Source organism: Neophocaena asiaeorientalis, unplaced genomic scaffold, assembly GCF_003031525.2.
Source record: "Neophocaena asiaeorientalis asiaeorientalis breed wild unplaced genomic scaffold, Neophocaena_asiaeorientalis_V1.1 scaffold629, whole genome shotgun sequence".
In the NCBI taxonomy this organism is placed as follows: domain Eukaryota; kingdom Metazoa; phylum Chordata; class Mammalia; order Artiodactyla; family Phocoenidae; genus Neophocaena; species Neophocaena asiaeorientalis.
In genome coordinates, this window is record NW_020175468.1 from 4,531,854 (window position 1) to 4,544,815 (window position 12,962).

General features: G+C 51.4%; 2 protein-coding genes across 2 annotated transcripts in view; both read left to right on the top strand.

The window, feature by feature from the left end:
* The window catches only part of RSPH6A (radial spoke head 6 homolog A), a 14,723-nt gene extending 3,988 nt beyond the window's left edge, over positions 1-10,735 (top strand). The window contains exons 3-6 of the mRNA XM_024768666.1: positions 4,526-5,284; positions 6,629-6,770; positions 7,549-7,666; positions 10,458-10,735. Coding sequence (XP_024624434.1) covers positions 4,526-5,284; positions 6,629-6,770; positions 7,549-7,666; positions 10,458-10,680 — 1,242 coding nt within the window. The 3' untranslated portion in view covers positions 10,681-10,735. The remainder of the gene's footprint in view (positions 1-4,525; positions 5,285-6,628; positions 6,771-7,548; positions 7,667-10,457) is intronic.
* A 2,066-nt stretch (positions 10,736-12,801) lies between these two features.
* Positions 12,802-12,962, top strand: part of DMWD (DM1 locus, WD repeat containing) — a 7,031-nt gene continuing 6,870 nt past the window's right edge. The window contains exon 1 of the mRNA XM_024768113.1: positions 12,802-12,962. This exon is cut by the window's right edge and continues 308 nt beyond it. Within this exon, the coding sequence (XP_024623881.1) occupies positions 12,839-12,962 (124 nt within the window). The 5' untranslated portion in view covers positions 12,802-12,838.

A 12,962-nucleotide genomic window follows, 5' to 3' on the forward strand; every position in this document is an offset into this window, starting at 1 on the left:
CCGCCACCAACCCCGGCTAAGAGCTTTAGGAGCATGGGCTCGTTTCCTCCCTGAAACAACCTTGTAAGGCAAGTGCCATTTATTATTCCTATTTGTGGAGGAAGGACTTAGAGGGCTCGAAACTAGAAAAGACAGGACTAGGAAGGCAGGACCATGTCCTCCAAAGCCCGGGCTATCACCTCTGCCATCTCTGCTGATGCTGTTGGTCTGTGCTCACGTTTTATGCTTCTGAAATTCTAGGATTCTGGCGACAGTGGGGTGGGATAGTGAGAGAACTGGAAACGACAATCTGACCAAGGAATGAGCCCTTCCTTGGGTGAGCAGAGCGCAGGTCGGAATCCAAGTCTTAGACGTGAGGAACAGTCTTACCTGAGAATATGGTTTTAAATTTCAGATCAGCAGTCTCTCCTTGGGAGGCCGCACCCCCTTAGAACTGCACCCTTCCTCCCCCACACCTCCAGGTCGCACCCCTATCTAACGCAAGTCCCTGTCGGCCCCGCCTCCTTAGAACGCTGTGCCTCTAGAGGCTCCACTCGCTTAGAATTCCACAGCCCGTGAGGCTCTGCCTCCTTAAAATTCAATCCTGAGAGAGGCTTCGTCCTCTTCGAACGCTTGGTCCCTAGAGGTCCCATCCCCTTAGAACTTGGAGCTGGAGGTTTTTTGGTTTTGGTTTTGGTTTTGGTTTCAAGGTTTTTTGGGGGGTTTTTTTTGAGCTGGAGTTTTTAATATGACGAGGTCTGTAGGAGGGCAAAATTGTGGGCGTTTGTGGCCTGTGCATGTTTCTAGGAAGAGACTCAAATCCATGATTCAGCATTTTGTATTTGTTTTTCTGTCTGAGGGGAGGAAGGGCTCTCATTTCTCTCATTTTCTGTTTCTTCCAAATGCAAAGAATTTCTGTTTCTTCCATGCTCCCCAACAGCATTTATGGAAAAATCCATCCTTTCTCCTGCTTTGAAAATGCCACCTCTACCATTTATTTACACTGGCATGGACTCCAGTCTGTTTCTGGAGTCTCTTTTTAGTGCCTTGCTCTGTAGATGGCTTTCTGCCCTGGGACTCTCCTGCTTGTTGTGTACAACCGCTGCATAGCAGGTTTGGCTGTTTGGTAGCATAAGACTCCCCATCACAGCACCTCTGTTTTGAAAAGTTCCTGACTATCCTCACATTTATAGTTTTGTTTTGTTTTGTTTTTTGCGGTACGCGGGCCTCTCACTGTTGTGGCCTCTCCCGTTGCGGAGCACAGGCCCCGGACGCGCAGGCTCAGCGGCCATGGCTCACGGGCCCAGCCGCTCCGCGGCACGTGGGATCTTCCCGGACCGGGGCACGAACCCGTGTCCCCTGCATCGGCAGTCGGACTCTCAACCACTGCGCCACCAGGGAAGCCCACATTTATAGTTTTAAACTAACTTTAGTGTTATACTTGTTTGGCAACACAGATCACTTTAAGACAGGAAATAGTTGTCGCAGAAATGAAGACAAGTGGATTAGACGAGTTAGTTTTTCTCACACCTAATAGGTGCAAGCAGTTTAGAGCTGGTAAGTTGGCTCCCCAGTGAAGGGGCACTGAGGGCTTTCTTCCCTCATCCCTCCCCTCCACTCCACCCAAACCAAGAAAGCCGTTTTCAGCATCATAGAAGCCTGGTTATAAATCCTATTTCTGGGGAATTCCCTGGCAGTTCAGTGGTTAAGACTCCATTTCCACTGCAGGGGGCTCAGGTTAGATCCCTGGTCAGGGAACTAAGATCCCACATGCCACGTGGCATGACCAAAACATAAGAAAAATAAATTCCCTTCCTTCCTTCCTTCCTTCCTTCCTTCCTTTCTTTTCTTTCTTTTCTTTCTTTCTTTTTTTTGGCTGAGCCGTGTGGCTTGCGGGATTGTGGGATATTAGTTCCCCAATCAGGGATTGAACCCAGGCCACAGCAGTGGAAGCGCTAAGTCCTAACCACTGGACTACCAGGGAATTCCCTCTCCCTTTATTTTTTTAAACAAGGGGAGCAAGGGAATTCCCTGGCCGTCCAGTGGTCAGGACTCTGCCCTTTCACTGCTGAAGGTACAGGTTCAATCCCTGCTTGGGGAACTAAGATCCCGCAAGCCATGCAGTGTGGCCCTCCAAATAAATAAATACATACATCAATCAATCAGGGGAGCAAAAGTTTCCCAGGAACACCTCAGAAAACCTCTGCTTGCATCTTATTGGCCAGATTGGGTCACATAACTATCCCTTGACTGCAAGGGGCTCTGGGAAAGTGACTGTGGAGAAGGCAAGCAGTGGAGAAGGGGGTTGAGGATGGTGCCATCTGCCGTCAAACCCAAGGACAGGAATGTAGCTGGGCCCCAGGCCAAGCTGGTATTCAGGGATCTCAGTGCCCATATCTCACCTCTGCTCCTCTCTCTCCCCTACCTCCTCACACAGCAGCATACAGCTGCCCCACAGTTCCTGAATTTTTTTTTTTAATTCATCTACTTGCCACTAGGAAATCTTTTCTCCCAGATCATAGATAGGATCTTCCTGGAAACTGGGAGAAAGAAAGAGGAAGGAAGATTCTGACCATAGTTAATAGAGGAATTAAGGAGTAGGGACTAAGAATATGACCTCTGGAGGCAGACCAACCCGGGTTTAAACCCAGCCATCCCAAAGAAGTAATTTCTAGGCAGGGAGACTCCAGATGTACTTTCTCTCCACCCAGTTACAAATTGCAGAGGTAGAGAAGGAGAGCCTGATCTGCCACTTTGGAGCAGTTGTCCTCACTTGCTCCAATCACCAGTGGCCAGAAGGCCAGGTGATATCATTTAATCACGGTTGGTGAGGCCACTCCATTGCCAAGTGGGTGGAAGACATTACCAGAAAGAGGGTGATGGCCATCGGCTCATGGGCCAGGCACACACCCCAAAAGAGAGTTTTCTATGCTCATTCCCTTATCTTCCCTGCTGGCAGCACAGTGAGTCTTGGGATTAAGTTTTGACCCTGTCCCCAAGTTGCTGGTGTCAATATCAATTAGGCAGACAAGCTTTATTTATTTATTTGGTTGCATGGGGTCTTAGTTGTGGCAGGCAGGCTCCTTAATTGCAGCTCCAGGAATCCTTAGTTGCGGCTCGCCGGTTCCTTTAATTGTGGCATGTGGGCTCCTTAGTTGTGGCATGTGAACCCTTGGTTGTGGCATGCATGTGGGATCTAGTTCCCTGACCAGGGATCAAACCCGGGCCCCCTGCATTGGGAGCACGGGGTCTTATCCACTGTGCCACCAGGGAAGTCCCCTAGGCAGACAAGCTTTCGCACTGCGTTTAAGATTGAGGACAGGGAATTCCCTGGCGTTCCAGTGGTTAGGACTTCACACTTCCACTGCACGGGGCGTGGGTTCAATCCCTGGTCGGGGACCTAAGATCCCACAAGCTGGACTGCATGACAAAAAGGAAAAAAAAAAGATTGAGGGCAGCTGCCAGAATCCCTTTCAAAATAACAATTCTCCTCCTATAGAGTATTAGTCAGGGCGTGCCGTTTCAAGCTGAGGTAACAAACAGCCTGGGCTTCCCTGGTGGCGCAGGTGTTAAGAATCTGCCTGCCAATGCAGGGGACATGGGTTTGAACCCTGGTCTGGGAAGATCCCACATCCCGCAAAGCAACTAAGCCCATGTGCCACAGCTACTGAGCCTGCGCTCTAGAGCCCACGAGCCACAACTACTGAAGCCCATGATCTGCAACAAGAGAAGCCACTGCAATGAGAAGCCCAGGCACCACAAGGAAAAGTAGCCCCCGCTCGCTGCAACCAGAGAAAAGCCCGCATGCAGCAACGAAGACCCAATGCAGCCAAAAAATAAAATAGAATCAATAAACATTAAAAAAAAAAAAAAAACAGCCAAACAATCTCAGTGACTTAACACCACACAGTTTATTTCTCACACTACCTGCCCATCCAGGCTTGGCAAGGGGGCTTGGCTTATCAGACACTTGAGCTGGAGGGTGATGGAAGTGCCACTGTAACACAGGCTTCCATAGTTGCAGAGCAGGAAAAAGAAGGCAGAGCAAAACGCACATTGTTTCTTACAGCTCCTGCCTGGGTATGTATGACCTGTGTCCCTTTCACTGCCGTTTCAAGTGGTCAGAACAAGTGACATGGCCACTCCTGAGTGCAGTGGGGTGGGGGTGGGAACGTATAATCCTCCCGTGGACAGGAACTTCAGGCATTTGTGAACAGCGAAGCAGTCTGGCAGGCATAGGAAGAGGATGCAATAATTGTTCCTTTTAACACTGTGTTGTTCACAAATGGAGCTTGTAAGAAAATGGGAACGCAGTGTATACCTGTAGGAGAAACCTCAGGATGCTTGGCCCCAAACCTTTTACATCCACTGTACAATTTAGGCATCTTCGTTCCTTGGCACACTTACCCCTACATCTCAGTGGCCAGAAACGGTGGCATGAGCAACTGGGTTACAGAGTCGTTTCACTCTGTAGACTCTAGAAAAGTCAGGCTGGGAAGCAGGGCTTCAGCCTGGTTCCCTCTGCCTTCCGCCCCGCCCTCTGCAGGCTGGGACTGCTGTGCCCAACATCATGGAGAAGGCCTTCTACCTCGAGCAGGCCGGCGTGGGCCTGAGCTCAGACGAGAGCTTCCGCATCTTCATGGCCCTGAAGCAGCTAGTGGGACAGCAGCCCATCCACACCTGCCGCTTCTGGGGCAAGATCCTGGGGCTCAGTCGCAGCTACCTGGTGGCTGAGGTGGAATTCCGGGAGGACGAGGAGGAGGTGGAGGAGATGATGGAGGGCGGCGAGGTCATGGAGGCGCACGGCGAGGAGGAGAGCGACGAGGGCGACGAGGGCGAGGAGAAGGCCACCGACGTCATCCCCAAGCCCACGTGGAAGCCGCCGCCCGTCATCCCCAAGGAAGAGAGCCGAAACGGTGCCAACAAGTACCTGTATTTCGTGTGCAACGAGCCGGGCCAGCCGTGGGTGAGGCTGCCCCACGTCACGCCGATCCAGATCGTGCAGGCCCGCAAGATCAAGAAGTTCTTCACTGGCTTCCTGGACACACCGGTCATCAGCTACCCGCCCTTCCCGGGCAACGAGGCCAACTACCTGCGGGCCCAGATCGCCCGCATCTCAGCCGCCACACACATCAGCCCCCTCGGCTTCTACCAGTTCAGCGAGGAGGAGGGCGACGAGGAGGAGGAGGGCGGTGCCAGGCACGACTCTTACGAGGAGAACCCCGACTTTGAGGGCATCCCAGTCCTCGAGTTGGTGGACTCCATGGCCAACTGGGTTCATCATACGCAACACATCCTGCCACAGGTGAGGGCCAGACTCCAGCCTCCCCGCGGGTCGTAGCGCCAGGTGTGACTCCAAAATAAGACAGCAAGCACCTGCTCGGCCGCTAGGCCTCGTGCTCAGTAACATTCATTCATCCATTCCTTCGTTCATTCAACAGATACTGGTTGACAGTTGCCTGTCAGAAACCTTTGGGGCCAGAGGCACCTTGGAATTATGAATTTTTCCGATTTTAAAAAGGTGACAGGAATTCCCCCAGTGGTCCAGTGGTTTGGACTCAGTGCTTTCACTTCCGGAGGGGGGTGCCCTGGTTTGATCCCTGGTCAGGGAACTGAGATCCCACAAGACTCCTGGTGCGACCAAAAAAACAGTACTTACAAAAATAAAAGTACTTTAAAAAAATCAATAAAAATAAAGGTGACACACACTAAAAAAGTGACAGGGTGCACACACTACGTATTACACAACATCTCAAGCAGGGGCTGGGGCTGCAGCCTGTATTCAAAGGCGTCATTATTTCTGCAGCAAAACTGAAGAGCTTCCGATCACTCAGGTCAGGGTTTCTGCCAAATGACTTACGGAAAAACTTTTGGTTTTCAAAGCTTTTCAGATTTCGGAATTGTGGATAAGAGATGGTGGACCTGCATTTATTGAATGCCTAGTGTGTCTGAACTTTACATACATTTATTCACTCAAGGCAGCACCTGCTGTGTGCTAGGAACTTTTTATTCATTCATTTATTCAATAAACATTGATTGACTCCACAATGTTTTATTGAATCCAGATAACTGCTTCTGAGATGGGTACAATGGTCATTCGCATGTCATAGTTGCTGAAACTGAAGTCTGCTGTATGCTCTGCACTTAGGTTCACTCATTCATTCAACAAACATTTATTGCTCTTCAGTACCTCCTGCAACCCAGCAACAATCCAATGAGAGAGGCACCCATGACACCCCCATTTCACAGATGAGCAAACAGAAGATCATTTGGGCTGCCAAATGTCAACTCCACAAGGGCAGACATTGGGGGTGGTCTCTTTTCTCAAGGACACATATCCAGCACTGAGAGCAGTGCCTGTATATGGTAGGTGCTCCTTAAATATACAGTAAATGAATGGATGAATGGATGCACAAATGGAGGCCACAGAACCTGAGAGAGGCAGGAGTCCCCATCTCACTGCTGCAGCTCTCAGCCCATTCTCCCCTCACCTCCTACCTGTGCGACTAACCTTGTCCTTCTACCCACTTCTGGGTCCCTGAGAACAGGACCCGTCCCCAGTATGCTTGCCTGGTCCTTCACCTCCTCCCAGAGTACAGGCCGGACTCTGTGCCCTGGGGGTAGCACCTGACCTCCTCCCCACCTCCAGGGCCGCTGCACTTGGGTGAACCCTTTGCAGAAGACGGAGGAGGAGGAGCTGGGGGAGGAGGAAGAGAAAGCAGATGAGGGGATAGACGAGGCGGGGCAGGAGGTCGGGCCCCCGCTGCTGACGCCACTCTCAGAAGATGCAGGTAACAGCCCCCACTTCACACACAGCTCTGGTGGAGACTGGGAGAAAGGGAGGGGCAGCGAGACTGGTGGCGGGGGGCACCTCTGTGAGCTTTGGTTGTGTTCTCATCTATAAAATGGGCATCCCATGGGGTTATAGGAATGTGTCCATCTTGTGAACCTTGTCTGGCACGTGGCAATGGTCCAGATGGTGAGATATGGTCTTTCGAGTCCCATATGGGTTTGGGGAGGGGGAGAGATAGCTAGGGAGGCCTCCCCAGAGGAGGCAGGACTTGAGCTGGATTTTGGAAGACTGGACAAGAATTTCCTGAGGTGGGGATCTCAGGCATCTGAAGGAAGAAAGGAGAGGCTGAGAGTGGGCGAGTGAACAGAGTCTGGATGTGGACCCTGATTTCCATGAGCCTGGAGCCTGTGCCCTGTCCTCTGATCCCTGGTCCAAACTGATGGCCAACCTTGAAGGAGAATCACAGTAGCTCCCCTGTCAGGGCCTCAGGGCTCACTGCCACCCTACAAAGGAGGTGAGATAAGTGCCTCCTTTCCCGGGTGCGGTCACTGAGGCTCAGACAGGAGTAGTGGCTTCCTAGGGCCACACAGTGAGAGTGTGGTCAGAGCCAGGGTTCAAACACTGAAGCCAATGCTGTTGGCCCCACAGGCCCTTCCTTGTCCTCCCTCTTTGCTCCCTCTCTTCCTCCTCTCTACCTTCCCTCCAGGGGGCTGTGCAGGGCAGGGGGAGCTACAGCCTAGCCTCTGACATCCCTGGTGCTCTCTGCTCCCCCACAGAAATCATGCACATGTCACCCTGGACCGCCCGCCTGTCCTGCAGCCTCAGCCCACAGTACTCCGTGGCTGTCGTGCGCTCCAATCTCTGGCCAGGGGCCTATGCCTACGCCAGTGGCAAGTAGGTCTTCTCCTAGTGCCTCCCAGCAGAGGGCGCTGCTACAACGTCATCAGAGCCAGGCCGGGTGGGGCAACTCACCAGGGTGGGCAGAGATTGGGACAGCTCCCTTCAGGAAACCCCCAGGGGCTAACCTCCTCACTCAGCTCCCAGGGGTCCCACTAGGGCAAAAATTAGAAATCCCATACCAAGTGTGTGAGCCCCTGGGATGAAACAATGGAAGGTCAGGAAAGGGAAGGGACTCAGGGATCACACTGCCTGTGCAGTATTCAAACGTGGATACCTTGGCCCCTTGGCTCAGGCTTTCCTGCTGTCTGAGGCATGGAGCCAGACAGGACTCAGATGTCCCCTTTGGGGTGGCCTTGATGGGCAGAGTCTCATTTCTGGGGAAGCTAACTCCTTCCCTGGGCGTCCTCCACAGTTCTTCCAATCTGAAGGATCTTTTCTCTAAGGGCACAGATCTTCCCCACCAGGATCCCCCACCAGCTGTTCCCAAAAGATTGGCAGGTGGAGGTCACTCCCACATCCTCCCACCTCGGCTACACACTCGAGACAAGTCCCTCAGCCTCTCACCAGGCACCATCCCAGCTTTTCCACTAGAGAGTGTAGCCTGCAGCCACAGGGCATGCAGTCACCGGCTCTGTCCAGCAGATGGCATGACGGTTTTTCATAGCTTTTCCTTCTCCATATCAGTGAATAGCCTGCGTTGTATTCGATGCTATGCTTCACAGTCAAGGTGGGATTTTACATCATCTTGACAATTTAACCACATTCTTGACAATTTCTTTTTCGCCTCCAGAAGCATGGAAGAGGTATGCTTGCTTTTGCCAGAGCCCTTCTTCTGGCCACACCCTAACTTGCCAGCATCCCTCTGAAAGCAAAGGATCCAAACTTGGAGCTCCACTCACCCACCCATCCTCCAACCCCCACTTACCCAACCACCCATCCACCCTCCCATCCACCACCCAACCATGCATCCATCTCGCCACTTTTCTTCTTTATAAAAGACTCTTGAATGTCACCGTTTACCAGCTGTACGCTGGGCCCCAAGTACTTTGTTGAAAAAGCAGATATGGATCCTACTCTGGGAGCAGGCAGAGGAAGCATAGGTGTTAGCTGTATGTACATCGAGCCTCACCCTCCCTCACCCCCTTACCCCCATGAAATATCCTGTTACAAACTAAGAGAAGTACCACTAGGGAGAGTGGAGGGACCAATGACAGCTCATACCTGTCATGTCTTGAGGGGATCAAGGAAGGATTCAAGGCTGAGAAAAGCAGCCTTGATCGGAAATCTTTGGGTGAAAAAAAGAAGTAACTAGGGGAAAAGCAGGCAGAAGGACATTCTAGACTAGAGCTTCCCAAACTGTGAATGGGTAGGACTCACCAGGGGCTCTGGTTAAAGCTCAGGTTCTGATCGCCTGGGTCTGGTTTGGAGCACAAGACTCTGCCTTCCTAGCAAGCACAACCTCCTGGGTGAGGCTGCTGGTTCCTGGACCCAGGAAACAGGGCTGGCAGAGGTCAGGGGCTTCCAAGGAAGCGGTGTATTTGAAGGCTCCGAGGAAGACCCGGAGGAAAATGATTCTCGAGGGAAGAGCAAGGCTATGAAAATAAGGTCAAATCCAAACTGCTCCCCGTGGCAAACTCTCTGCTTCTCTCCCTGTCTCTTAGTCCGCTCCCTTTCCCCCCATCTACTCCTCTTTCCTTCTCCCATTAAAATTCTGGGGAGAGGTGAATTGGTGGGCCTGGGATGCAACCAATTATGCTCTTGTTTATTGTCAGTCTCCTCTCTCTAGAATGTAGGCACCACAGCAGGGATTCTTGTCTAATTTGTTCACTGCTAGGTTCCCATATCTAGACCAGTGCTGGTCAATATAAACAAAATTTTAATAATGTATTTAACCCCAAATATCCTAAATATTCTCATTACAACATGAAATCAATAATGTAAAAATTATTAACGAGCTAGTTTACACTCTTTTTTTCATACTAAATCTTCAGTATCTGGGGTGAAGTTTACACTCACAGTACATCTCAATTCGGGTACTAAATTTTCATCAGAAATACTTGACCTGAAAAAAAAAAAAGAAATACTTGACCTGTACTCAGATTTCACAACACGTACAGTTGAAAAAGTAGATTCGTGTACCCAGGTTGTCCCAGACATACTTAGATGTCTTCCAATAAATGAAGTATCAGTTTTATTGTTTAAATTTAAGTTAATTAAAATTAATTAAAATTAAATAAAATCCTCTCCAACAACAGTAGAACACACATTCTTTTCAATTGTGTACAGAACATTCTCCAGGATAGACCAAATGCTAAGCCATAAAACAAGTCTCAATAAATTTAAAAGGATTGATCATATAAAATTTCTTCTCTTACCACACCGGAATGAAATTAGAAATCAGTAAAAGAAGGAAATGTGGGAAATTCACAGGTATGTAGAAATTAAACCACAGAGTCCTAAATAATCAATGGGTCAAAGAAGAATCCACAAGTGAAATTTGAAAATTAAATAAAATTAGAAATTCAGTTCTTCAGTCTCACCACATTTCAGGTACCCAACAGCTACATGTGCTGTTAGACAGTGTGGCTCTAGACAAGACCTGGCACTTAGTAAGTGCTAAGTGAATACTGAAAGAACCAATGAACAGAGAAACCTGGTGAGCACATTCCACTCTACCACACATAACTTTGCAGGCATGCCATGCCTAGGCTGGGTCCCACCTTTAACAAAAGTCCAGGCTGGGGTCTTTGAGGGAGGATTTCCCAGCATCTCTCTGCCCCTCCAGGAAGTTTGAGAACATCTATATCGGCTGGGGCCACAAGTACAGTCCTGAGAATTTCAACCCGTCCCTGCCAGCCCCTGTTCAGCAAGAGTACCCCAGCGGCCCGGAGATCGTGGAGATGAGCGACCCCACGGTGGAGGAGGAGCAGGCCCTGGCAGCCGCGGAGGAAGAGGAAGAGGAAGAGGAGGAAGAGGAGGAAGAGGAAGATGAGGGCCAGGATGACTGAGGCCCCATAGCCCCCTTCCTCAAGCAGGTAGATAGCAGGTTTTCCCTTATACACAGTTTTAGCTTGGTTTTTTTTCATTGTTGGTTTGCTTCCTGCCCCTAGAGGGCAGGGGTAGAAGAGGAAGGCAGCTGATCTAAATAAAATTTCCTCAGGGCATTCCAGCCGAGTCACTCATTCATTTGTTCACCACATTTGTTGACATGGCCTCCAAGTCAGGACAGTGGCACTTTGCTAGGAACACAGACATTGCCCGGCATAGTCTCTCCCATCTGTTCATTTATTCATTCATTGGGCCATCAAACAACTCTTGAAGTGCCGCGGGTCAACCCAGCCCTGTGCTGGGAACACAGCGTTGACCCAGTGGCCCCAGATCTGCTTTCCAGGGGCTCACACTCTACAGGAGAGACAGACACATTCCCTAGGCAATGACAACCCAGATAGGGGAGCCCAGAGGACTGACAGAGCTCCTGAGCTGGCTCATAAATGGTCAAAAACAGAGTGGTAGGCCATTCCAAGCAGAGGGAACAGGGCATTCAAAGACCCAAGGGCAAAAGAGAGTGTGTTGTGTTGGGGTAGATTCTCAAACCTCATTTTTGGGACATGGTGTGAGGAGTCAGTGGTGAGAAATGAGGCTGGAAAGAGAGGTTGGCAGGAACAGATTACCCAGGGCTGAACTTTGTCCTGAGAACCCTAGGGAGGCCACAGATGGGCTTTGAACAGGGCAGGGTCCTGATCATTATCATTCTTTAGAAAGACCTCTCTAGATGCCAAGTGGAGGGCAGATAGAGGGGTGAGACAGGAGTCTGGGAGAGCAGAGACAAGGCTCATACAGGGAGGGCCCAAGCAGGAGAGGAGTTTAGACCAGGGCTGCACAGAGGAATGGACTGGAACAGAGGAATTCAGGTGACAGAATGCAAAAGACTTGGGGACTGGAATCAGGGAGTGAAGGGAAATGGCAGAAGTCTAGGGAGACACTGAGTTCTGCAGCCTGGTGACTGGAGGGAATGTCAGTGCCAGCCCTAAAATGAGGACACAGGAGAGGAGCAGGATTTGGAGTAAGATGTCAATTTTTTTTTTTTTGCGGTACGCGGGCCTCTCACTGTTGTGGCCTCTCCCGCTGCGGAGCACAGGCTCAGCGGCCATGGCTCACGGGCCCAGCCGCTCCCGGACCGGGGCACGAACCCGTGTCCCCTGCATCGGCAGATGGATTCTCAACCACTGCGCCACCAGGGAAGCCCGAGATGTTAACTTCATTGCAGGACTTGTTGAGTGTGAGATGCTTCTGGGACATTCCGGTGAGAAATCTGGGAGGCGATTGAATAAGTGGGTCTAGGAAGATCTGTGATGGGGGCAGGGTGGTGTCAGGGGCACTGGCTATCAGGGGGCTGATGGGATCAGGAAGAGATTTTGGGTTACTAGTGGATTATTGGGACACTGGGGACATTGCAGGGATCAATAAAATTTTGGTGGGCGTCAGAGGACCGAGTGAGATTGTTGAAGATTGTGGAGTTATGGAGATACATAGGAGGTTGGTGGGAAATGTGGAGATGTTTGGTATTAGTATTAATCAGTAGTCGGTTAGATGAAGTCCTTGGAGTTTTATGGAGGCAATGGAGATCAGTGGGATTTGCGGGATCATCAAGGGTGGGGAGGAATGGTTGGAGATGCTGTGGCCAGTCTGGGACTTTAAGATGTAAGTGGGAAACACCGGAGGGTGTATGTTGGGAGTCTTCGGGAGACTCCAGGGTCACCTGGAGTCATCTGTGACGTCATGGGAAGGACAAGGTTTGGATGAGGCCTTCTCTTAAGGGTACTCCCGTTGCTAGGCAAACGGTTCCCAGAGCGCCGTTGCTAGGGACCTGTGCTCTTTTGATGGCCACGCCCCTTTCCCTACGGGGCCCGCCCCCACAGCCAACCACGTCGGCCGCAGGCACGAAGGCCGCGCCCACCTTGTAGCCCCGCCTTCAGTCCAGAACCGTTACCAGAGCGACGGCTGGAGCTCGTCCCGCCTCCCTATCCTGTTGCCAATCGAAGAGGCGTTGCCCGGGCGACGACACCACCTCTTCCGGTGCGGATCCCCGGCTTCCGGCAGGGGGCCCGGCGGCAGGCGGCTGTCCGGCACTAGCGGGGCCCTGGGCTGGGGTGGGGGTCGCCCAAGATGGCGGCGGGCGGTGCGGAGGGCGGCTCGGGCCCCGGCGCTGCCATGGGGGATTGTGCGGAGATCAAGTCGCAGTTTCGCACCCGCGAGGGCTTCTACAAGCTGCTCCCCGGCGACGGCGCCG